Source organism: Pseudophryne corroboree, chromosome 4 (genome assembly GCF_028390025.1).
Source record: "Pseudophryne corroboree isolate aPseCor3 chromosome 4, aPseCor3.hap2, whole genome shotgun sequence".
Taxonomy (NCBI): Eukaryota; Metazoa; Chordata; class Amphibia; order Anura; family Myobatrachidae; genus Pseudophryne; species Pseudophryne corroboree.
This window is the reverse complement of record NC_086447.1, coordinates 427931386-427958970: the sequence shown is the minus strand read 5'-3', so window position 1 is coordinate 427958970 and position 27585 is coordinate 427931386. Positions and strand designations below refer to the sequence as shown.

Sequence of the window (27585 nt, the reverse complement as noted above, 5' to 3'; positions counted from 1 at the left end):
GCGGACGTAAAATATCTTACGTGGAAGACAGTCACACTGTTGGCCTTGGCTTCAGCAAGACGTGTGTCGGAGCTGGGGGCTTTGTCTCACAAAAGTCCCTATTTATATTTTCAAGAGGACAGAGCTGAACTCTGAGCAATTTCTTCCTAAGGTGGTGTCTGCGTTTCACATCAACCAACCTATTGTGGTCCCGGTTGTCACTGACACCTCTGCAACTTCAAAGTCTTTGGATGTTGTGAAGGCTTTGAAGGTGTATGTGAAAAGAACAGCTTGTCACAGAAAGACGGACTCGCTGTTTGTTCTTTATGATCGCAATAAGATTGGGTGTCCTGCTTCAAAGCAGACTATTGCATGCTGGATTAGACTTACTATCCAGCATACTTATTACACGGCAAGTTTGCCATGTCCAAAATCTGTACAGGCCTACTCTACTAGGACGGTGGGTTCTTCCTGGGCGGCTGCCCGGGGTGTCTCTGCTTTGCAGCTCTGCCGAGCAGCTACTTGGTCAGGTTCAAACACGTTTGAAAAGTTTTACAAGTTCGATACTTTGGCCTCTGAGGACCTTCAGTTTGGTCAATCAGTTCTGCAGGAACCTCAGCACTCTCCCACCCAGTTTGGGAGCTTTGGTACATCCCCATGATACTAAATGGACCCCAGTATACTCTAGGACGTAAGAGAAATTTGGATTTTAATTACCTACCAGTAGTCCGTAGAGGATACGGGTGGGTCGCCCGCCCAGTGCTTCGTTCTACCTGCACTGTTACTTGGTTAAGTAATGTTGGTTCAGCCATTGCTGTTCCTGTTTCAAGTTTGGTTAGCTTGGCTTTCCTCTTGTTGTGTGTGCTGGTTCGGAATCTCACCAATATCCTTTTCTATCCTTCTTTCGAAGTATGTCCGTCTCCTCGGGCACAGTTTCCTAGACTGAGCCTGGTAGGAGGGGCATAGAGAGAGGAGCCAGCCCACACGATCAAATTCTTAAAGTGCCCATGGCTCCTAGTGGACCCGTCTACTAAATGGACGCCAGTATCCTCTACGGACTACGAGAACAGGATTTACCGGTAGGTAAGTAAAATCTTATTTTATCTAGCATCCATAAGGGATATTGGGGAATCTAGTATGATAGGGTATAGATGGGGTCCAAAGGAGCCAGTGCACTTTAAATTTCTTCAACTGGGTGTGCTGGCTCCTCTCCTCTATGCCCCCTCCCACAGGCAGTTTAGAAAAAAGTGCCCTCAGGAGAGGATGCACATCTCCAGAGAGTTTTCTTAATTTTCTTTTAAAACTTTTATTCTCGGTATGCTGTCTGGGCAACAACATACCTGCACCGTTCTGCGGGGCACTGCGCCTTGGTTGTCACAGCCGCAGCACGCCGCACACCCGTAACGCTGCCTGAAGGTGACATCGGTGGTGAGTACAAACCGGGGGCCCACTAGGGTGGGTCCCACGGTTCAAAGTGCATATTACCATGGGCGCGGCGTGCGGACCCTCCCTGGGGGGGGGCTCGGGTCCTGCTAAGATCCCCTGTGTAGAACTGGCGCACTTGTGTGACTTTTTAAGCATAAAAGGAGACTTTTGCCAGTATAATATGTATAGTAGCTCCGGAGCCATTAGATGGGGCGGAGCTACCTTACAGCGGGACCTGAGGCATTTTGGCGCCTTCCTCTGCTTTCTGCAGCCATATACAGCACACACAGCGCTTAGTGACTCAGCCACACTGGATATCTGGTACAGGGTGTAGCAAAGGACTGAATTTGTTAGTGTTTACTGTGTTTTAAGATGCCAACAGCCTCACTGGGGCTGTGCAGCTCAGGATGTGCTGGTGTCTTCTCTCTGTGGGCAGGCTAGCATTATAACTGCGTGTATGTTTTTGTGCTTACTGTAAAAGATGGGTAAACACAAGCTGTGTAGTGTATGTCACACTAGATTCTCTCCATTATCTACTGACTCTGTTTCCTGTGAACAATGCAGTCAAGATTCACAAATCAGTGAAGGGGCTGGGGGAGAGGGTCCAGAGCCCCACTGGTTAGGATCTCTTAAGACTATGTTGTCTGATATGTCATCCCAGCTCACTGCTAATGTGCAGAAAACTCAGCTACTACAACAAGCTGTTGCAGATTTAGCTGCTAGGGCTGATGCGCAGCCCCCCTCTCTCTCTCTCAGGTCCTCAGAAGCGTGGTTTACCTGCTATACTATCTGATACAGATGATGATATACAGGATGATGGGGTTCATCCGGATCCCGTTAGTGGGGATCCCGATGCTGCTCAGGGTATTGAACCTCTCATTTTGTCTATAAGGGGTGTTACAGCTCCCTCTAGGGGACGCTGTCTCAGCAGTTGTTTTTCTTTGTACAAAACAAGCCTAATGTCACTTTCCCTGATTCTCCAGAGTTAAATGACTTATTCAAACAGGCCTGGAAAATTCCAGACAAAAAATCCCAAGTGTCCAAAAAGTTTTGTGCACTTTCCCATTTACTCCTGAAGGTAGGAAATTTTGGGAGGAACCCCTGGGGGTAGATGTCTTGGTCTCTCGTCTGTCTAAAAATGCAGTGCTGCCTGCCCCGGGCTCCTTTACCATGAAGGATCCTGGGTATGGGAAGATAGACTACCCTGAAGTCTGTATACACAGCAGCCGGTATATCACTAAGACCGGTCATTGCGGGTTGCTGGATGACCCATGCCATTCATTTCTGGGCCACTCAGATTCAGAGGGGCCTCTCGGGAGATATGCCGTTGGTTACTATGGTAACCTTCCTGAAGCACATTCAGGACACTACCCATGTCCTCTGTGATTCCCTCAAGGAGGTGGGGAACATTAATGCTCAGACTTTTTTCCATGGCTGTGTCGGCGCACAGGGCCTTGTGGTTGCATCAGTGGATTGCGGAAACGGAATCCAAACGTAGTGTGGAATCCCTCCCCTTTTTTGGGGAATGGCTCTTTGGGGTTGAATTGGATACCTGGATTTCCAAAGGTTCGGCTGGGAAATCCACGTTTCTCCCCTCTGGGGCCCCGCCGGCAAGACGTTCCTACCCGGGGCCGTCTGTCCAGTCCTTTCGGTCTCACAGATTTAGATCGAAGGCCAGAGGTGCCTCCAATGCGGCTAGAGGCACTAGAGTTAAGTCCAGAAAACCTGCAAGCACCAGTTCTCAGGAACAATCCACCGGTTCTGCTTCCACTAAAGCCTCAGCATGACTGTGCCCACCCACTCCGAGGGTATCTTGAGGTGGGAGCTCTACTGCGCCACTTCAGCCGCGTCTGGGAAACTTCCTGCCAGGATACCTGGGTCAGAAAGCTCGTTTCTCAGGGCTACAAACTGGAGTTCGACAGTACTCCAACGATTTTTCAAATCAAGCTTACCAGCCTTGGAGGATATGCAAGTTACGTTGCAACAGGCTATCTGAAAGTTGGTCCAGTCTTACGTAATTTTTCCAGTACCACTACCGCAACGCGGCAAGGGGTTTTACTCAAACCTGTTTGTGGTGCGAAGCCGGACGGTTTGGTCAGACTCATTCTGAATCTGAAATCTTTGAATCCTTATTTGAGGGTGTTCAGGTTCAAAATGGAATCCCTGAGAGCAATGATTGCGGGCCTGGAAGAACAGGAATTTATGGTCTCCTTGGATATCAAGAATGCCTATCTCCATATTCCGATTTGGCCTCCTCATCAGGCGTACCTGCGGTTTGCCCTGCTGTATGATCACTTCCAATTCCAGGCATTGCCCTTCGGCCTGTCCACAGCCCCGAGGGTATTCACGAAGGTGATGGTGGAGATGATGCTTCAACTCCGGGTCCAGGGGGTCAATGGGGTCCCTTACCTGGATGATCTTCTGATAAAGGCAAGATCCAGGGAGCTTTTGTTGCTCCACATCAACCACACCATCCATCTTCTGTCCGACCATGGGTGGATCTTCAACTTACAAAAGTCCCACCTGGAGCCAACTCAGAGGCTCCTGTTCCTGGGGATGTTGCTGGATACTGTGGCCCAGAAGGTGTTTCTACCAGAGGACAAGGCGAAAATACGTCAGGAGATGTTCCGCATGGTGCTCCGACCTACTTGGGTATCCGTACATCTCTGCATAAGGTTGTTAGGAAATATGGTTGCCTCATACAAGGCGATCCAGTATGGGAGGTTCCATGCTAGAACATTTCAGTTGGATCTCCTGAGCAAGTGGTCCGGATCGCATCTCCAGATGCACCGGTTGATTCAGCTGTCACCTCAGGCCAGGATTTCCCTCCTGTGGTGGCTACAGTACTCCAATCTCCTGGAGGGCAGGAGTTTTGGTATTCAGGATTGGACCCTCTTCATGACAGCTGCGAGTCTGAGAGGATGGGGAGCTGTAACCCAAGGGGCGCAGTTCCTGGGCAGATGGTCGGACCACAAAAGCCTTCTTCCAATTAACATTCTGGAACTTCGGGCGATCTACAATGCACTACTTCAAGCCTCTCCTATGCTCAAGGATTACGCGATCCAGGTCCAGTCGGACAACGCCACAGCGGTGGCGTATATCAATCGACAAGGAGGGACAAAAAGCAGAGCTTGCATGCGAGAGGTGTCGGATACTCCTCTGAGCGGAAAGAAATGCAAGAGCCGTGTCGGCAATCTTCATTCCGTGTGTGGACAACTGGGAGGCGGTCTTCCTGAGTCATCACGATCTTTACCCGGGGGAGTGGGGGCTCCATCATCTGGTGTTCCAGCAGATCATCGACCGATGGGGTTGCCCACAAATAGACATAATGGCTTCTCGTCTCAACAAGAAATTTCCATGGTATTGCTCACGGACCAGGGACCCTCAGGCGAGGGCAGTGGATGCTCTGACGTCGCCTTGGCCGTACCAGCTGGTCTACCTGTTTCCTCCTATCCCATTGCTCCCAAGAGTGCTAAAGCGAATTAGAAATCAAGATGTCCAGGCAATTCTAATTGCCCCAGATTGGCCTCGGAGGGCATGGTATGCGGAACTTCTGGACATGTCTGTCGAAGACCCTTGGCCTCTATCACTCAGAAGAGATCTTCTTCAACAAGGACCGTTCGTCTACCCGGACTTACGGCGGCTTTGTTTGACGGCATGGAGGTTGAGCGGAACATCCTAGTTCGCAAGGGCCTTTCCAAGAAGGTTATTGCAACCATGGTTCAGGCCAGCAAACCTGTGACGTCAAAACACTATCATCATATCTGGGGAAGATATGTCTCTTGGTGCGAGGAACGCACGTATCCGCCTGCAGAGTTCTACTTGGGACGTTTCCTGCAGGTTGGTGTGGATAAGGGCTTACGTCTGGGTTCCGTTAAGGTCCAGATTTCAGCGCTCTCAATTTTCTTCCAGAAGAAATTGACTCTGTTGCCAGAAGTTCAGACCTTCTTGCAAGGTGTACTCCACATACAACCTCCCTTTGTGCCGCCTACGGCACCCTGGGATTTGGATGTAGTGTTAAAATTTCTACAGTCCTCCTGGTTTGAACCTCTGATGACGACAGACAAGTACCTCACATGGAAGACTGTGATGTTACTGGCCCTGGCTTCTGCTCGACATGTCTCGGATTTGGGGGCCTTATCGTGTAAAAGTCTGTACTTGGTCTTTTACGAGGACAGGCAGGAGTAGGCAGCAGTTCCTGCCGAAGGTTGTCTCTGCGTTTCACCTGAATCAACCTATTGTGGTTCCATCCATTTTTGACATTTCTGCTTCTTCGGAGGCATTGGATGCTGTGCGTGTCTTGAAGATCTATGTTAAGCGCACAGCTCAGGTCAGAAAGTCAGATTCCTTGTTCGTGCTCTGATGCGCCGAAAAAGGGTTGCCCTGCTTCAAAGCAGTCCATTGCTCGTTGGATTAAGCTTACTATCCAACAGGCCTATGTGTCGGCAGCCTTACCAGTTCCTAAGTCTCTGAAGGCGCACTCTACAAGATCGGTAGGCTCTTCCTGGGCGGCTGCCCGTGGAGTCTCAGCCTTGCAACTATGCCGAGCTGCTACCTGACAGGGAAGAACACCTTTGTGAAGTTCTACAAATTTGGTACCCTGGCTAAAGAGGATACCCAGTTTGGGCATGCGGTGCTGCAGCAGTCTCCGCCCGTTCTGGAAGCTTTGGGACGTCCCCATCATACTAGATCCCCCAATATCCCTTATGGATGCTAGAGAAAATAGGATTTTAATACCTACCAGTAAATCCTTTTCTCGTAGTCCATAAGGGATATTGGGCGTCCGCCTCAGTGCGTTGACTTTTCTGCAGGTTCTTGTTATGTGGTTACCTGTTCACCTGTTGTTGTTGTTGTTTTTGTTAACAGCCGTTGCTGGTTGTTATGTTAGTGGTGTGTAAATCTCACCACCCTTTGTTATCTTGTTCCTACTCTCATATATGTCCTTTCTCCTTCAGTCACGTTTTTAACTATAACTGCCTGTGGGAGGGGGCATAGAGGGGAGGAGCCAGCACACCCAGTTGAAGAAATTTAAAGTGCACTGGCTCCTTTGGATCGTACTAGATTCCCCAATATCCCTTATGTACTACGAGAAAAGGATTTACTGGTAGGTATTAAAATCCTATTTTTTGACATGTGACTCGTGTTACATTTCTGTCCCCAGTAAAAAGGCTCTTATACAAATTACTCAAACCTGTAGAGTCCACGTGAATTAATCCATGTAGACCTGTTTATCTTCCTGATGACTGTGAAGATGTTTGAAATAGTTCAACTGGTGATGATGGCCATTTCCAGTTGCTGCCAGCTAGCTCCACCGTGCTCACGAAGTGTTCAGTATCTCTGATGTCCTTGATCTCACCTGGGTAACTATTTCCATTATATTCAACAGAGAACCCACGCAGGAAGTCCATGTGCAATAAATGTATACATTTTCAATTATCATACAATATACTACAATCTTTTAGCAGCATAAATATACTAAAATGTTAGCGGTTATGTGATATTTCATCTTGTATTGTCCTATATTTCATCGAATGACCCATGAGGAAACAACTGTACAACTAATTAACTAATGGTCCCTAATTAACAATTATCACCATACAACCTTGCTCACACATGTTTTTTACTTTTTCATTCAATATTTGTCACTTTTTGCCTTCAAAGAGGGAAGGGAGTTTATGGTGCAGATCTGTGTTCTTCTGATATGCAATCCCCCATTTTCCTTCTATAATTACATGAGTCAAAAGTAACTTCTAATCAGCTCCTTTCTCAGACTGTTGCACCCGTGGACCTGGGGCCACAGATGGAAGCTTACCAGGATGGCTGCTTGTGGGTTACCTGGCTACTCAGTGCTGTAGAAAAAGCAGTGTTGCCTGATTCTATAACTTTCTAGTATAGGTTAGACAATGAAAACAAACATCTGGTTTCAATCAGCAACACCACATTTTCTAGTCTGTTTCCAGTGGAACACCTTACAAAAACTTTCTCCCTTAAGCAGTATTCAAACATTTGTTGTGACAGTGTATGATGTTGCCCATCTATTATTTCTCATACGTCCTAGAGCAGGGCTGGCCAAACCGGTCCTCGAGATCTACCAACAGTTCATGTTTTCCAGTCCTCCTGGAGATCTGTAGAATTGTCAGTTAGGAATGAATACAGCACATCTTAATTAGTAATGACTACACCTGAGCACCAGCTAGGTGTTCTGAAAAATGTGAACTGTTGGTAGATCTTGAGGACTGGTTTGGCCAGCTCTGTCCTAGAGGATGCTGGGGTCACTTCAAGAACCATGGGGTATAGACGGGATCCGCAGGAGACATCGGCCCTTTAAGACTTTCAAAGGGTGTGACCTAGCTCCTCCCTCTATGCCCCTCCTCCAGACTCCAGTTTAAAATCTGTGCCCAGTGAGACTGGATGCACTCTGAGGAGCTCTACGGAGTTTCTCTGAAAAAGACTTACGGTATATTAGGTTTTTTATTTTCAGGGAGAACTGCTTGCAACAGTCTCCCTGCTTCGTGGGATTTAGGGGAGAGAAGACAGACCTACTTCTGTGAGTTTCAAGGCCCTGCTTCTTTGGCTACAGGACACCATTAGCTCCTGAGGGTTTGATCACTAGGTACGTTTAGGGGCTCATTCCCAGAGCCGGCCGTCACCCCCCTTGCAGAACCAGAAGTCAGAAGACAGGTGAGTAGAAGAGGCAAAGAAGACTTCAGTGACGGCTTCTGAGGTACCGCACAGCGATCGCACGCTGCGCGCCATGCTCCCACACACAGAGGCACTCCAGGGTGCCGTGGGGGGGGGGGGGCTCCCTGGGCAGCATATATAAGACTGGCAACATGGGACATAGGTGCTGGGGCAATGTCCTAACCCCCGCCAGTATAAAGATTTTAACTAAAATAGCGGGACTGAAGCGTGCCATTACGAGGGCGGGGCTTAGCCCACACAGCTAGCGCCATTTTCTATTGCAGAGACACTGGTCCTTCCTCACACTGAATATATCTGGGTGCAAAACGGGGGGGGCACTGTCAAATCGGTGCAATACATGTTTAATATAAAAGCGCTGCAGGTTAGGGGGCATTCTATAATGTTCAGAACTGTTGATTAAGCGCTGGGTTATGAGCTGGCAAACTCTATCTGTGTCTCTTTGACCTGTTTGGTACACGTGTATCGGCATGTCTGAAGCGGAGTGCTTCCCACAAATTTCCGTGGTAGTGACCCTGTCGGCACGGCTGACTCCTGATGGTACTTGTTACATGTGTGTCAACATGTAGGTAGATGAATGTTTTTTCCCAAGTGAAAACTATATATTAGGGACACAGACGCGGGTGGGTGGCCCTGTCGGCACCACCGATATATGACTGGGTTAAAAAATTGCATGTTAATGTGATGCATATCAGAAAGGGCTATGTGTGTATATATGTGTGTGTTTATGTATGTGTGTATGTATATATATGTATGTATGGATGTGTGTGTGTGTATATATGTATATACATATATATATATATATATATATATATATATATAGTAAGGTTGAATAAATCGGTGTAATAGACACAGGAATATCTATGGATGTCTTGTTCATAGCTATATTTTACTCAGACCCCTCGGGGTCGCAAACAGGTTGTTTTGCCCAGTTACTACTCCCTTATACCGACACAGATGCTTATTCCTGTGTCGACCATAATGCTTCCTGATGAGATCCCCCCCCCCCCAAAAAAAGAGCATTTAGTACATAATAAGGACGTATTAACGTCACTGTGGACCCTGCTGTTCCGAACAAAGTGGTCTATGTGTGTATATATGTATGTATGTATGTATATTTGTGTGTGTGTATGTGTGTGTATATATATATATATATATATATATATATATATATATACACACATTTATAATACTGCTGAAGTAACGATCTTCATTCTCATGTGCTGAATGCTCTGTTTGAGTAGGTTTGAGTCCGCCCTGACAAGATGATTTCAAATCCTCAAGAGGATTCCGATTGTTTATTCTTTTCCTGCCGCAGATAGAATAAAGTGGGTGTCACCCCCTGTTCTGCACGGGGCCCTGTCACAAAGCCAGCGGATCATATGTGGGAAGCTACGTTATGTTCTAGTTGTGTCCACGCGTACGTCAGTTAGACCTGCCATTACATGCGCATGGGGAGTAGTATTATTTAAAAATAGTCGGTTGCCTGGTCATCCGTTATAGATACCCTGGGGAGAGATGGTATACTCCTTACGTTGGGTCATATCTAGGACGCTGCAGCATGCTTACTTGTGACTGCAAGGAATAGAGGACTCTTGGGTTCGCGGGCCGATTCCATAGCGGTCTCGGCTAGGAGGGCGTTGTGGATTCACCAATGGAATGCTGAGGCTGACTCCGAGAAGATATGTAGTCTCTTCCCGATGAAGGTGAAGCCTGGTGACGGCCTAGTTAATTTTATCTCTGCAGATGCCGCTGGTAAGTCTGCCTTCTGGGCCTATGTTCCCTCACAACGGATGATGACGCATAATTGTTGGATGCATTCATGTCGGCCCAATAGATACGGGTTCCCCTTTTTTCTTTGCAGGTAGAGGAAGGAGAAAAGGGAAGAGGTCAGCAGCCTCTTCAAGGTCACAGGAGCAAAAATCATCCTCTGTTTCTGCCAGATCCACCGCATGACGCTGGGACTCTCTTGCGGGAGCCCACACCAGTGGGGCCACGTCTAAAACTTTTCAGTCGGTCCTGTAATGGACTTGGACCCGTGGGTTTTACGAATAGTGTCCCAAGGGTGCATACTGGAGTTTCCAGGCGTTTTCCCTCACCAATTCTTCATTATTACCGATTCTCCTCCGGACGGGGAGGTAGTATGCGACGCAACACAAGAGTTGTGTCAGGATCAGGTCATGGTCCTGGTGTACCCTGTCACAATAGGGAGTAGGCTGGTATTCAAGCCTCTTCGTGCTCCCGAAGCCAGATAGCTAGGTCAGACCAATCCTAAAGCTGACATCCCTTAATTTCTATTTAAAGAAATTCAAATCCAAGATGGAATCTCTCAGGGCAGTGAGATTCAATCTGAAAAAAAGAATAGAGGAGGTCTAATTACATTTTCCTCCTCATTAGATTAACCTGAGGTTTGCTATTCAGGATGGTCATTACCAATTTCACCAGGGTGATGGCGGTAATGATCGTTCTCCTTCTCTAGTACGGAGTCACATTCATCCCGTACTGGGACGGTCTCCTGATAACGGCAAGATCAAGAAACCGGTTGGTGCAAAACGTTGCACTCTCCCTGACCGTTCTTCAACAACAGGGTTGGCTCCTGAACTTGCCAGAATCACTGATGGCCCATCGACGCGGTTGTCGGGTTTGGGAATAATACTAGATACTACAGAGCGTTTTTTCTTCCAGTGGAAAAGGCTCTGGAGATCCAGAGTCTGGTCGTACAAATTCCAAGACCAGCTGGAGTGTCAATCCATCAATACATTAGAAAAGATGGTTGCGGCCTACAAGGCCATTCAGTTGGCAGGTTCCTTGCCAAAGTGTTCTAGTGGGTCCTGTTGGACGAGGGATCCGGTTCCCACCTACACATGCACTGGAAGATAATCCGGTTGTCAAAAGCCAGGATTTCGCTCCTGTGTTGGCTCCACACGTCACACTTACTAGAGGGACACAGGTTCGGGATTCAGGACTGGGTCCTGGTAACCACGGATGCAAGTCTCCGAGGCTGGGGAGCTGTCGCTCAAGAGAAAAGCTTCCAAGAAAAATGCTAAAGTCGGGAAGCCTGCCTTCACATGAATATGCTTGAATTGAGAGCCATTTACAACGGCCTTCAACAGGCGGTACATCTTCTTCAAGATCACACCGTGCAGATCCAGTTGGATAAGGAAAAAAGCAAGGCGGAACAAAAAGCAGAGCGGAAATGGTAGAGGTGACGAAGATACTCCTCTGGGCAGAAAAATATGTAAGGGCTCTGTCGGCAATTTTCATTCCGGTGGACAACTGGGAAGCATGCTTCCTCAGCAGACACGATCTACGTCCGGGAGAGTGGGACCTCCACCAAGAAGTCTTCGCAGAGGTGACAAGTCTTTGGGGAGTTCCTCCAGTAGACAGGATGACTTCTCGTCTCAACAAGAAGCTTCAGAAAAATTGTTCCAGGTCAAGAGACCCTCAGCAATAGCAGTAGATGCTCTGGTGACCCAGTGGCTATTCCGGTCAGTGTATTCCTTCCACTTCCACTGATCCCAAAAGTTCTCGGGATAATAAGAACAACAACGGTTCAGGCAGTTTGCACTGCCCCATACTGGCCAAGGAGTGCTTGGTGCCCAGATCTTCAGAAGTTGCTCATTAAAAGATCCTGGGCCTTTTCGTCTTCGCGAGGACCTACTACGGTAGGTATCGTGCGTGTACCTAGACTTGCCGCGGCTACATTTGACGGCATGACTGTCGAGCACCGAATCCTACCCCGAAAGGGTATTCCCAAGGAAGTCATCCCCACTCTTATTCAGGCCAGGAAAGGAGTAATGTCTAAACATTACCACCGTTTTTGGAGAAAATGTGTGTCTTGGTGTGAATCCAAGAACGTTTCAACGGAAGTGTTTCAGTTAGGGCGTTTTTCTCCGCTTCCTACAGGCTGGGGGAAATGCAGACTGCAGTTGGACTCCATTATTGGCCAGTTTTCAGCATTGGCAATTTTCTTTCTGAAACCATTAGCTTCCCTTCCGGAAGTTCAGTTTTGCGTGAAAGGCGTGTTGCGTGTCCAACCTTCATTTGTGCCTCCAGGGGCACCCTGGGATCGTAATGTGGTGGTGCAGTTCCTTCAATCACATTGGTTTACACCCTTCCCCCAGGGAGACCCATTGTCTCCGGCATTAATTCAGTAACCGCCAATCTATCGGAATTTATCGATTTTTACTTACAGCCTCTGGTTTTACAAAACAAGTCCCACCTCAGAGACACCACGGAATTTTTAAACGTTTTAAACACGGTTACATGGGAAGAAGGTTTTATCATGGTAACAGCTGACGTACGTTCTTTGTACTCTATAATTGACCATGAGAAGGGGGAAAGAGCAGTCAAGAAATTCCTAGAAGAAAGTCAGCTAGAAGTGAAACTCTAGGAATTTATTAGCGAAGGAGTCCATTTCATTTTAACTAATAATTATTTTTTATATGATGACAATTTTTATCTACAAAAGGTGGGAACAGCCATGGGCACCAGGTTCGCTCCAAGTTACGCCAATATCTTCATGGGTTGTTGGGAAAACGAAAGAATATGGAACAACAACCCATTTGGAGCGAACCTGGTGTCCTGGGTACGGTACATAGATGATGTGTTTTTCATATGGAACGGCAACAAAGAATCACTTGAGGAATTCTACACATATTTACATACCAACGATGTTAATATCGAGTTCACATTCATAGATAGTGACAACACAGTGAACTTTCTAGATATCACTTTATATGTAGAGGAGAGTCAAATACACACCAAGTGTTTCACTAAACCTACAGATTCGGGTACATTCCTTCAAGCAATGAGCTGCCATCACCCCAATTGGCTGAAATCAATTCCTGGAAGTCAATTGAGGAGATTAAAACGCAACTGTTCAAAAAATGAAAATTAGCTCCAACAGGCAAAATCAATGAAAGAAAAATTCACCGCCTCAGGATATAAAGAAAATCACATTGAAGAAGCTACAAACCAAGTAGAGGAAATAAACAGAGAACAACTACTAATAAAAAAACCCAAATCAAACAATAGTACAACTTACAATTGGGCTTTTGTAACCACTTACAATAGCCAATATAAACAGTTGGAAAATATTCTATCCAAACACTGGAAAATTTTAAAACGTGATCCTATTTTAGGAGAGTTACTACCAAATAGGCCCAAATGCATCTATAGAAAAGCGCCCACTATAGGCTCAAAAGTGGTAAAGAGCCTGCTTCCTTTGGAGAAAATTAAACCAGGTACAATCCACTCCAAAGGTTTTTATAGATGTGGGTCTTGTATCGGATGTAAAGAAATTAGTGGGGACAATAAAAAATTAACTGAGGTTTATATTAACGGGAAACTAGAAAAAATAAAAGAATTCATAACGTGCAATGTCAAAAATGTAGTCTATGGTATTGAATGTACCTGCGGGCTATATTATATAGGCCGCACATCGAGACCCCTCAAAATCAGATTGGGGGAACACATACGAAACATTAAGAAGGGTCTACAAACCCATGCTCTGTCTGAGCACTTTAGATTAAAGCATGGCAGCAGGACATCTGAAATCAAAAGGTTTTTTGGTTTGAGACATGTTTCAGGACATCGTAGACATAAAAATACTGCCACTCAATTAGCAAAGACAGAAATGCAATTGATTTTTGAGTTGGGGACATTGAGACCTGGGGGCCTCAACTCAGATTTTGAATTAAAATGGTTTTTATAGATATCCTCATAATCTTTTATAAACCTTTTTATAATATTTATAATCTTCACCACTGCCAATTTTACTATGTTCCCCCCTCTCAACATGGTTTTATAATATTGACTACAAACTATGCATGCACTGTCACTTTGTTATAAGCACTTTATTTTTAATCAGCTGTAACCTTTACAATTTTTTAAAAATGACCATTTTATTAAAACATTCATGATTGTTAGCTTACAAAATAGGAGGAAACATACTAGAATGAATGTACAGTAAAACTTCTCTCCGTTGTAAACTACCCATGAACGCGTTTCCATGATTACAGTGGGCGGCACCGTCTCCGGGACAAGGAATACTAGAAACTACATAGAAAAAAACCCCGGGGGCGGAAGTGATGCAACACGCCGCCATGGAAACGGACTATACAAGCACTAAGGATTCTGGGAACTGTAGTTTAGTTCATTTTTAGCCTTTCACTGGAAGTGACAGCGGAAGTGATACAACACGCCGCCATGGAAACGAACTACTCAAGCACTAAGGACTCTGGGAACTGTAGTTTATTTTTAGCCGATCATCGGAAGTGACGTCACGTTACCACGGAGACGCGCCGTAATACACAGCTGTTTGAGGAGATAATCCATAATGAATGGAATACTAATCAGCTGTGTCTGGGGACATTTTATTGGCCGAGGGAGATTTAAATCACACAAGCCCTACAGCTCCACTTACATTCTCCTTGAAAAAGACCCCAGATCGGGGTGGAAACGCGTCGGAGGTGACAGCAGAGAACACCCAGGACTGATGTGTGACGGTGATGCCGGATGACTGGTTGCAGCATTGCTTTACATCAAGGGTGCCCGGGACTCACCTACATTTTTGCTGATTTGAGCCACAATTCTGGTAATTGCACTCACTGCACCTGTGCCGGATGAACTGTGCTGTTCATTTGTTTTATGTGGAGCAGGATTTTTTTTGTCTATGTATTTATATGTATATTAAAAGGTGTCTATAATGTACTTCACTATATGAACCCCTTTTTTTCCTTACATAATATCCGGACATAACCAAATACCATTCCGGAAGTGTGCCTGACAAACATTACTTTGGCAGATTTACAGATCACAGCGCCGGATAAGTGATACCTATTTGTTGTTCTTGAATCCAAGAACGTTTCAACGGAAGTGTTTCAGTTAGGGCGTTTTTCTCCGCTTCCTACAGGCTGGGGGAAATGCAGACTGCAGTTGGACTCCATTATTGGCCAGTTTTCAGCATTGGCAATTTTCTTTCTGAAACCATTAGCTTCCCTTCCGGAAGTTCAGTTTTGCGTGAAAGGCGTGTTGCGTGTCCAACCTTCATTTGTGCCTCCAGGGGCACCCTGGGATCGTAATGTGGTGGTGCAGTTCCTTCAATCACATTGGTTTACACCCTTCCGGAAGGTGGAGTTGAAATTCCTCACTTGGAAAGTGGTCATCCTATTGGCCTTGGCATCTGCAGGGCAGGTGTCTGAGTTAGCGGCCTTGTCTCACAAGAGCCCTTATTTGATCTTCCAGAAAGATAGAGCTGAATTGAGGACACGTCAGCAATTTCTACCGAAGGTGATTTACCCTTTCCACATCAACCAACCTATTGTGGTGCCTGTGGCTTCTGACGTCTTTGCTCAGTCAAAATCTCTGGATGTAGTCAGAGCTTTGAAGATTTATGTTGCCAAAACGGCTCAGATTAGGAAAACAGCGGCTCTGTTTGTCCTGTATGCTCCCAACAAGGTTGGGTGTCCTGCTTCCAAGCCGATCATTGCATGCTGGAATTGGAACACCATTCAGCACGCTCATTCCACGGCTGGATTGCCGTTACCGGTATCGGTGAAAGCCCATTCTACTAGAAAGGTGGGCTCATCCTGGGCGGCTGTCCAGGGGGTCTCGGCATTGCAACTTTGCCGAGCAGCTACTTGGTCGTGGTCAAACACATTTGCAAAGTTCTACAAGTTTGACACCTTGGCCGATGATGATTAAATTTGGTAAATCGGTGCTGTAGAGTCATCCGTAACTCTCCCGCCCGTTCTAGAGCTTTGGTATAAACCCCATGGTTCTTGAAGTGACCCCAGCATCCTCTAGGACATATGAGAAAATAGGATTTTAATACCTACCGGTAAATCCGTTTCTCTTAGTCCGTAGAGGATGCTGGGCGCCCGTCCCAGTGCGTACTGTATCTGCAGTTATTGGTTGTAGTTTCACACAGGTTGTGTTACGGTTTTTGTCAGCATAGTGCTGAAAATTCTTCATGCTGTTGGCTTGTGTTCTATTGAATGCCACGTTCTGCGGCATGCTTGAGGTGTGGGATGGTAAGATGCTCACCGTGGTTTAACAATAAATCCTTTTCCTCGAAATGTCCATCTCCCTGGGCACAGTTTCCTTAAACTGGAGTCTGGAGGAGGGGCGTAGAGGGAGGAGCTAGGTCACACCCTTTAAAAGTCTTAAAGTGCCCATGTCTCCTGCGGATCCCGTCTATACCCCATGGTTCTTGAAGTGACCCCAGCATCCTCTACGGACTAAGAGAAAAGGATTTACCGGTAGGTATTAAAATCCTATTTTCAAGAAGGAAACCAGCACACCACCAGTAGCAAATTCATAAAGTGCTCTATTTCAGCATGGCAACAGTCAGAATTATAATCACATTATCTTCAAGTTAGGATAAACATGATACATCACATGTCCCTCTGGTTAAAGGAGAATCCAAATCCCCTCTGCCCAACAGCCGTTTCGATGTCACCACCTTCCTCAAGGGCATCCAAACTAACACTGAGCCAAACACTGCTATTTATCCACAGCCTGACGCCTGCCAACAACCTCATAATCCCACTCACCTGTCGGAATAAGGCACCATCACCTGTTTCTAGTCACGTCCACACCGTTCAAGGCCGGAAGTTCCTATCGTGGAACGCATTCAGTCTGCGGTGGAACGCACTTCCGGTCCCGGCAATCGTCACGGGAGCACAGTACTTCCGCATGACGTAGCCAGGCCGCACTCGTGAGCCAATCCAGCGCATGCATAGGAAATCACCTAGGCAACCGGGATACACACTGGCTTCTCATTACTCAAACTCACCAATAGCCATAATCTAGTTATAACAATGATGAGATCCCAGCGCTCATACAGACCTTAGTGAGACGGGACTGAGGTATGCCTGACAGGCGTCCCTGCCGTGGACTACTATATCTACTAAACAATATAGATCCCAAAGAAATCACTTGCAAGGTGTAAAAAAAATCAAAAACATACAAAACATTAAATATATACAGATCCGTAACAGAAAAAATAAATGTAGAGCAGCCCTCAGAGTCCAACCGTCTAATCTTACTATAATCATTAATGATTATAGTAAGATTAGACGGTTGGACTCTGAGGGCTGCTCTACATTTATTTTTTCTGTTCACAGCATGTCACCTTGAGAAAAACGCTCTGCGTGGCGTTGAAACGTCTGTTTTCTATCATGCTTTTTGCCACTTTGAATACATAATCTTTTTCATCAAATCCAACGAGTGCCGCCTGGTTCCTGATTTGCTATTGGGGGGATTGCCATACTCCCACCCAGGGGACCTCTCCGTGTGTATTTAACCTGAGGAGGGCACTGTGGTTATTATCACCTACATTGGAGTGCCTATTACTAATATATATATATATATATATATATATATATATATATATATATATATAATAAACATTTAAATGTATTGGGAAAAATTTAATATGTTAATTGTGTACCTACCCTTACATACAGAATAAAAAGCAGGTCATGAGAATGAAGAATTAAAAACAGGTTATAAGAATTGCATCCAGAATACAAGATAATAGATGATACATATGCACAGAATAATAATTCCTGGAAATAATTCACACAGCAGGTGCTGTGATTTACATCCAACACACAGAATAAAAGCCAAGGTAACTGTGGGTTATGCATGCATAGAGAATATTGACTGACATTGTGAATTCCTATGCATTTTTCATACTGTGCAAAAAAGCACTATTACAATAATGAGAAATGCATTAGTAGATGAATTTAAAGGTTTATTCCTACAGCAGTTGTTTTGAATTGTATTTAAATATATAAAAGAAAAACTAAATGAAAAATACCAGTAATTGAAACTATTACAGCTAAGTTCTATTTAGAGCCTTTCAGTATGAACTTAGTTGTATTAAACTGTGGTGTGGAGATTTTTATACAGGAGGAAGGAGTCCTTCTGGCTAAGTGAAACTAAGGATGTAAAGAGGTAGTGGTCTCAGTGTGTCCCATAATTCTGCTCAGTCATGTCAGGTGGAGATACTCAATACATGTGTATTATACACCACATGTTTGAGCTGATCGAACCACAGTGCAGCAGGTACAGGACAAAGCAGGCATTTCTTTTTCATCCACTAGGGGTCACTGGAGTACTCTTGGGATATGGACGGGCGTTCGCAGGGATAGGCACATTTAAATTGGTAACCCTCCACCCCCTCCATACTCCCAATGTACCTCAGTGGGTTTTTTGTGCCTCGCCAGGAAGGCACACGTGGACAGTTCTCCACACTATACTTCTATTTTTGACAGATTTTTATTTTTACACCCAATCCCTTCCCAGATTATTAAGCGTGGGTCCAGGATTGTGGAGGCTGCAGATTGCAGCACTTGGCTTGTCAGTGCTCAGGAGAGGAGCCCCGCCATAGACCACAAATCAACAGTAGCTGAATCTAGCCTGAGGCTGTAGAAGGAGCTGGACAGATCTTAAGAAGAGAAGCCCCGTCATATCCTCCTATGGGACACATTTAATGAGCGGTCTTGCAGCTCACACTGCCGCCACTTCCTATTGCATTGCTGGGGGAGCGGGGCTGTCAGCTCATGCTGCCGCCCCACCATGGGGAGGACTTCATGTTTCGTGTATAGTATAATACATATTGGTCTACCCCAGCCCAGGAGGCAGCCATGAGGCCGCCGCTTCCCAGGTTCCTCATGTGGTTAGCTTCCGCTAGCCACCAGCCACCGTCCTGTAGCAGCAGCCGCGTATAGCTTCAGCGGCTGCCGCGTCTCGACTCCCTGCACACCGGGAGCCGGGAGGAGCCGCAGACAGCTCCATGTGTCTAGAACAAGCGGCCGCCGCGGCTCTTATCTCCCTGTGCGCAGCTCCATGGCTGCCGCTGCTCGCCTCACCCTGCACAAAAAACGACTGCGGACCGCTCTGCTGCCATGGCCCGCCAGCACTCCCTGCCTGTGTAACGCTGAGGAGGGAGATCACTGATACTAATAGCAGTGGGGGGCTACAACCACAGCAGCACGGCGGGGAGATCAGGGATATAAGGTCCCTGTATACAGCTTCTATGTACATTGCCTTACACTGGCAATGTTATTTGGTCCTCAATTGGACAAATGGATTTCTCAGGCTACTGGGTGGAAAGTCGGTTTTCCTTCCATTGCCCACACCAATTCCTAAACGAAAATACGCTGGACCAGCGTTCAAATCTTTTAGACCTCGGCCCTTTTGAGGCCGTGCTACAGGAGAGTAGACATGGTAGAGGATATGGTTTTCAACAAACCACTAACCGTCGTCAGGACACAAAGGCCGCTGACAAGCCAGTGGCATGACTGGCTTCCAGCCCATCTCGGATCTTCAGTTGTGGGAGCATGCCTTCAGATATTTCACTTAGCATGCTTTCAGACACTCACAAATGGGTGGATCCACAATTTAGTGTTGAAAGGTTACAAAATTGAGTGCGATTGTCTACCACCAAGGTGGTTTTTCAAGACAGGCCTGCCTGTGTCAGGAGACAAAAAGGCGGTTCTGCAGACCCCAAGTCAATCTCTCGTAGATTCAGCAGTTTTGATTCAGGTTCAAGTTCACCAACAGGGTCAAGGTTATTATTCCAATCTTTTTGTAGTACCAAAGCCGGACGGCTCAGACAGACCAATATTGAACCTAAAGGGGCTCAATCAGTACGTCACTTACTACAGATTGAAGATGGAATCCCTGCGATCAGTGATTGCAGGTTTACAACCACAGGAATTCATGATTTCGCTGGATCTCAAGGATGCGTAATTATACATTCCAAATTGGCCACCACATCAGGTGTACTTAAGGTTACAGTACAACAAAACCATTATCAATTTCAGGAACTACCATTTGACCCCTTATCAGCCCCTCGGGTATTCATGGAGGAGATGCCTGTGATGATGGCTCATCTCCGATCCCTGGGAGTGATAATGATTCCGTACTTAGACAACCTTCTCATTAAGGCTCCGTCTCAACATCCTTACTGACGTACAATGTACTAGTTCAGCATGGTTGGATCGTCAGCGTCAAGGAATCAAGCCTGGTCCCCTCTCAAAGAATTTAATTCCTAGGAATGATTCTGGATACGGTGAATCAATGAATTTACCTGCCAAAACAGGAAGCACAAAGTATTCGTCATCTGGTACAGTTAGTGCTCAAACCACGCACAGTCTCGGTGCATTCAACTGTTAGGAAAGACGGTGATGTCTCTTGAACTCGCGTCCTTTTCAACTGGATCTTCTCGCACAGTGGTCAGGGTCTCATCTACAAATTCATCAGGTGGTGCGGTTGTCTCCAGGGGCCAGAGTATCACTACTCTGACGGCTCCACATACACAATCTCACCGCAGGAAAAAGTTTTGGAGTCTGGAATTGAATAATTCTGATGACGGACGCAAGTTTTGGAGGTTGGGGAACAGTGGTCCTACATTGTCAGCTTCAGGGTCTATTGTCAGACCGAGAAAGATTACGGTCAATAAATGTCCTGGAACTCGGGGCAATTTACCATGCGCTGAGACAGGCAGTTCACAGGCTCCAGTCTGACTGTTCAGGTTCAGTCAGACAACGCGATGGCAGTTGCATACATCAACAAACAAGTAGGGACGCAAAGTTGCATGGCTATGCGACAAGTTGCTCGAATCCTGAATTGAGCCGAGCATCACCAGGTGATATTGTCGGCAGTGTTTATTCCAGGAGTGGACAACTGGGAAGCAGATTATTTAAACCGTCAGGATTTTCATCCAGGAAAATGGGCTTTAAATCCAGAGGTGTTCGAGATGTTGGTCCAGCGGTGGGGTTACCCTACAGGTGGATCTAATGGAATCTCGCCAAAATCATCAAACACCCCAGTATGTGTGCAGAACAAGAGATCCAAAGGCCGTGGCAGTGGATGCTCACACAATAGCATGGCCGTACAGCCTTGTGTATCTGTTTCCACCATTTCCGCTGCTTCCTTTGTTGCTAAAGCAAACTAAAAGAGAATCCACAACCGTCATACTAGTGTCGCCTCATTGGCCTTGGAGAGCGTGGTTCTCGGATCTCCGGGGGCTACTCGCAGACGATCCATGGCCGTTTCCGCTACGTCCAGACCTACTACAACAGGGTCCATTCCTTTACCCTGATTTTAGCGCAGCTGCGTTTGACGGGGTGGCTGTTGAAACCGCTCTCTTAAGATGAGAGGGCATTCCAGAGTCTGTTATACCAACCATGTTACGTGCTAGGAAGCCAGTTACAGCAGCTCATTATCACAAGATTTGGCGAGCTTATATAGGTTAGTGTGAAGCTCGGAAGTTTCCGACATCTTCTTTCAAGTTATCCTGTGTCTTGCTATTTTTACAGACAGTATTAGATGGAGGACTATGTATAGCTACACTAAAGGTGCAGGCCTCTGCCTTGTCAATTTTCTTTCAAAGGCATTTGGCTCTTTTGCCAACAGTTCACACTTTCCTGCAAGGTGTCCTTAGAGTTCAACCGCCGTTTATATGACCTACAGCGCCATGGGACGTGAATCTGGTTTTAGATTTTTTTTAGTCATCTTCCAAACAGACTTTGGCTAGATGGATTAAGCTGACCATTCGTCAGGATTACTTTCAGGGAAGTCTACAACCGCCTGCAACCGTTTCAGCACATTCCACATGTTCTGAGGGAACGTCATGGGCAGCAGGTCGTGGAGCTTCTATGACGCAGCTTTGGCGTGTGGCTGCATGGTCATCAGTGCACACGTTTGTGTGCTTTTACAAGTTTGATACGTTTGCGCCATCACCGTCTAGCTTTGGCCATCTAGTATTACAGGTGCCAACAGCTCTCCCGCCCAAGGGGGAAACTTTGGTATGTCCCAAGAGTACTGCAGTGACCCCTAGTGGATGAAAAATAAAATAGGATTGTGGTACTTACCAGATAAATCCTTTTTTCTTTTAATCCACAGGGGCACTGGACACCCACCCAGAGCAGTTTCACCTGACTAGTGCTAAATTCAGAGGATTTTATGGTAACACATTCTCACCGACTTGTTCAAATATTAAGGGATTGTCATCTATTGTCAACTTTTTTATTTGTCCGTTATGTTATGTGTCAACTTTATCGTTGTCCGTTATGTTATATGTAATTCTCCATTGTTTATCCTCTCTATCGCTCCTGTTAGGCTCAGTAAAAAAACACACTGAGGTACCTTAGGAGTGTAGAGGGGGTGAAGGGTTACTAATATTTAAATGTGCCTATCCCTGCTAACACCCCATCCATATCACAAGAGTACTCCAGTGCCCCCTGTTGATTCAAAGAAAAGGATTTATCTGGTAAGTACCAAAATCCTCTTTTTTTTTCTTAGTTTTTCTCAATGTTTCTTCTTCCATAAAGGCATTGCTGCTGCCATACTCTGGCTTCCCATGCTTATGAATTTTAGTAAGGCTGGCCAACTTAATCTCCAAACATGGCCTACCCAATTTGCTGTCCTCAATATAAATGGCAGTAATGGCTGCTCTGAATACATTGACTCCAGGCAGGAATCTGAGAGAAATGCACGGCACTCATATTGTACCAAGGACACTAACCCAAGGGGTAAATGCCACCCTGCCTTCTTTATAAACAGTACACTGCATATATTTTAGTATATGTATGCAAATCATGTACAGTTTTTGTGTGGAGAATACTCCTGACTTCTGTTTTTTCTTTTGTCCAATAGCAGTACTAGAAAACTCCATAAAACATCCGAGGAGTCTGGCAGCAACAGCTAGTGCCAGCCAGCCCACAGTCAGTCATCTGGCAAAGAACAGTATACACAAAGAAAACCTGGAGAAAGAGAAACCACTGAAGCGTAGGATGAAAGGGTTGTCCAGCCCATCTCAAGGTAGCTGTCTAAATCCAAAACTAATTTGGAAGAGAAAGTTTAGCCTTAAAAAGTCCTAAAGTGTAGAGGTCATCATACAGATATGTTCTTACATGTTATTGCCCGTGAAGTGTTTGCATTGCGGGCTTTAAATTGCGGCATAGCGTATAAACGTAGAGCGTACGCACACTCCTACTCACAGCACAGTGAGCTGTGGGAGCTGGAGAGAGTAACTGGTAGTGGGAGCAATGGTGCCCATCGATAGAGGAAATTGGTGTAAGGTATCTAGCATGGGTAGCTGGAGCCTGTGCTTCCACTGCCCGCTGCTTTAGCAGGGGAATGGTAGGTGCGTACGTACGCTCCTGCTAATAACAGACAATAGGGGCACGGTGGCTGCAGAGGCTGTGCTATGCGGCAACGCTACAGAACGCAACCTCCTGCAGTAACATAGTAAAGGACACATCTGTAACTTTTACACTGGTGTGGATGTTTATAGCACATGAAGTAATGTCTTTTAATGTGTCAATGTGTTGCAGCTGAAAGAAAAGGTGACATATTGCCACCAACAAATGTTAAGGTCAATGGACACAGCAGCCTTCCCAACAAGCCCGCTGTGAAGGGGCGCCCTGGCCGTAAACCGAAGATTATCCTTAATAATAACAGTAACAATGACTCCAACAATACTGTTCAAGTTGTACCTAAGAAAAGAGGACGAAAGCCAAAATATCCAAGAAATGATGACCAGCAGCAAATTGTACCCCAGAACACTCCTCAACCTGTTCTTAACACACTCAAAAAGATTAAGGAACAGCCTACTTCTTCCTCGTGCAATACTCATACAGATTTGAACATTAAGAGTGAGAATGAGGTGCCCAAAAAACGGAGAGGTAGGAAACCAAAAGTAAAAACTGTGCCACCGGAGGCAACTCCTTCCCCTCCCCCTCCCTTTTTACCAGTCAACACTGAATCACAATTTGAAAGAGAAGAAAATGTCAAAATACAAACCAGAAGTAAATGTAGAAGGCCTGAAGAGCCGATGGACATATCTACAGATGCATCTGAAGGACTTAACCATTCGGAATCCCAAATGAGAACTAGAAATCAGGGAAGGAGGACTGCCTTTTACAATGAAGAGGATTCTGAAGAGGAACAGAGGCAATTGCTATTTGAAGACACTTCTTTAACGTTTGGAACCTCAAGCAGAGGAAGAGTACGGAAATTAACAGAGAAAGCAAAAGCAAATTTAATAGGCTGGTAAACTTACTCGAAATGCAGCTTTAATAAAGAACATGTAATTTTCTGCTGCTATAAAGGATTGAAAATGCTTCTGGGGGAAGGGAAAGACATTTTTTGTCAGATTTGTTTTATTTTTAAAGTTTGCTATTTATTGCCTATGGATTAGGTTTAAGCATTCAGTATGTGTCGCTCTCAGTTTAAGAAAGTTTAGGCCAAACTTTGCTCAGTGCAGCCACATTGAACAGCTTGTAAAATGCATTCTTGGATTCTGCACAGATGACTATAAAAAGACCTTCAATATCAACTGAATAGATATTTGACTCCTGATGGTACATTTAATTAATTGCAGAATTGCCATTGGTTTGGGGGGTATGCGGACACTGGTAAATGGCTGAGGGAAATGTCCTAGCACAGACAAATATAAAGTTACTAAATGTTACCTCTAAAGTGGGGCACAAAATACATAATCTTAGTAGTCATTGTGCGTTATCTTATTACATAGGCAGTGAAAAATATTATATATACGTATACCAATGTATATTTATATATACTTATATATCCACATTGGAAAATATTTCATTTGTCTAATTTTTCAGACCATGATTCTAATATCAATAAATCAGATTAGTGTGCCAAAGACTGAGACTGAATGCAGCTAAAGCCTACAATTTGTGTCAGAATAGCGCACAATCTTTGTGTATATAACAGGTATACAAACAACTTGTATATTACTTTCACAATCCTGTAAGCTGTGCTCACTTCTCTTGTTTTGGTACTTTTGTTAATAAATTGCAGTGGCAGGGTTCTTTCAAGAGACATTTTAAAATGGTCAAAACTGTAATAGCTTGAGAGTTAAATGAAAAATATATATATATTTTTTTTTGTTTTTGTTTTGGTGTTTCCCACTTACTGGGAATTTCCAGTAAATGTGAGTTTTAGAAATACTGATTATTGCTTTCATCATGTTGCCTAGATTTTTTTTTTTATTTTTTTTTACGTGTATAACAAAATCAGAACTTTCTTATTATTCCTAAAGTTTGTTTTATCATAGATCCTTCCTGTCTAGACAAGAGGAGAAAAAAACATGACTACATTTATATTTAACAAAATGTATATTGGAATGTGGCTTTAAAATAAAAGCTTTTTTATGTTTATTGGCAACATATTGTGATAATCAGTATTGTGAATGTTTTATGGTTTGAAATTGTACTGCTACTTTGGGAAACTACCTTCCGTAAATGTTTATTCCAACGTGCTTAACTGCAAAAATGTGTACATAATAAAACATGTACATGTGTACACATGTAAATGTAACACAGCATTTTTATAATCCAGGTATCAAAACTTTTACATGTTTTTTTTAGGCAGACCTAGAATTGAAAACTAAATTTTAAAATGTTAATGTGTAGTTTGATTTTAAAGGTTAGGTAGGTTACTTAAAGGTCAATCCATTTTTCATGTAGTTTTGATTTTATAAAGTAATGTCAATGCACACTGTTTTATTTTTCATTAATGCTGTTCCTTGGTATTTCTACCACACTGACAAGAGTAAATAGAAATTTTGAGCAAAATATCATTTAATTTGTGTGCCTTGGATTTTTTTTTTTTTCTACAGAAATCCTGTATAATAAAATTGTCTATTTTAGCTGAATGTATTAAACAATGCACTGCTGTGAAAAAAGCAAACTGTTATTCATTTGATACGTACACTGCAGCACTATATTTCTTGGTAGTCATTTTTATTGAAATCTGGCTTATTTGTCTCCCTTTAAAAGAGTGTTACATCTAAAATGTAAGTGTAATATGTCTGTTGTTTTTCAGATAGAACCTTATATCTCCCTATCGACTGTCTGAAGTAAAATGTTACCTTAGCTACTTCAGTAGATATTAGAGATGAGCGGGTTCGGTTCCTCGGAATCCGAACCCCCCCGAACTTCACCCATTTCTTTTTCATCCACTAGGGGTCACTGGAGTACTCTTGGGATATGGACGGCTTAGCAGAAACAAAGGCACTGAATATTTAAATTTAGAACTCTCCACCCCTCCATATCCCAGAGTACCTCAGTGTACGACCTTAGTGTTTTTTCTGTGCTCACAGCACTAACAAGGCTTGTGGGAACTTCCCACACTTTGTGAAAGATTTTATTAATTTTTCATTTTTACTTTTTACTATAGCACATCCCTTCCCAGTTTCTGGAAAAACATGGGTCCGGGATAGTGCCGCTGCACGGGCAGCGCATGGCGTGTCGGTCCTCACAAAGAGCACCCTCACAGCCACAGGCAGCCCACTGCCTCCTGCAACAGCTGGACGGAGCTTACACATAGAAGCCCCGTCGCAGCCATGAAGGAGTGATCAAATGGCAGAAGAGCTGGACGGAGCTTACAGAAAGAAGCCCCGATGAACGAGGGAACAAGAGCTGGACGGAGCTTACACATAGAAGCCCCGTCGCAGCTATGACCGGAGAACTCTGAGCTTAGAAGCCCGTCGCAGACCTCCTACAAAAGGTATGCTGGGGAAACGGGGCGGTCAGCGCAGGCTGCCGCCCCGCTGTGTGGGGTCCGTTGGAGGCGCCCGCTCACTGCCGCTCATAATAGCCGCCCCAGCCGCTCCGTCCAGCGCTCCATCTGCCCGCTCCGGCCGCCCGCCCCAGGCGCTCCGTACTCCCGCCAGGCGCTCCGTCAGGTATTGAAAGTGCAGCGCCCAGAGGGGGAGACCCGCCGCAGCTCGGCTAGCGACAGCTACGCGCCCCGGCCAGCCGATCTCCGCTGCTCTGAAATGTGTCCCTCGCCTCCCTGCAATGAGCTTCCCGGCTCACCGCTAAGACAGCGCTACAGGGAGTACAGAGAAGGGGGGGGGGGACCTGGCTGATTACAGCGCGTCTGCAAGGGGAATAGCAGGCTGCCATATCTATAGGAATGTTAATACAAAATTAACTGCAGGCAGAGTTTATATTAACTGGATTGTGACCTGCCTGTGATTATGCAGGGTATAATAGGCTATTGAGCCTATATTAACACTGGAGGCATGTATTGTAACCTGAATGTGTTTATCACTGTATACTAGACTGTGATTATCAATGGATAATAGTCTATTGAGTCTATATTAACACTGCAACAGGTATTGTAATCTGTCCTGTGATTTTCAGTGTAAGCATGGCATGGGGGCCATTTTAACCATGTTTCCTGTTTTCTTCCAGTTGGTAATTCCAGAACATTCCTGCCCTACATCTCTACTCCACACGGAGGCGCAGGGGTGTTAGTGGGAATTTTGGTTCAGGTTTCACATAGGCTAGCCATGTGAACTGTATTTCGACATAAATATATATATATATATATATATATATTACACACCTTAAGTAAAGATTTTACTGGGTTGTGCAAGTGTCTGGCCTTTGGCTATTGTGTTGTCTGTGTGTATAAGGGGTA

At 45.2% G+C, this 27585-nt stretch overlaps 1 protein-coding gene across 2 annotated transcripts in view; it reads left to right on the top strand.

Moving 5' to 3' along the window:
- Positions 1-25826, top strand: part of PHIP (pleckstrin homology domain interacting protein) — a 546843-nt gene extending 521017 nt beyond the window's left edge. For both annotated transcript variants that reach the window (XM_063916855.1, XM_063916854.1), the window contains 2 exons: positions 22780-22944; positions 23460-25826. In XM_063916855.1, the coding sequence (XP_063772925.1) occupies positions 22780-22944; positions 23460-24181 (887 nt within the window). In that variant the 3' untranslated portion in view covers positions 24182-25826. The remainder of the gene's footprint in view (positions 1-22779; positions 22945-23459) is intronic.
- The last annotated feature ends 1759 nt before the right edge of the window (positions 25827-27585 follow it).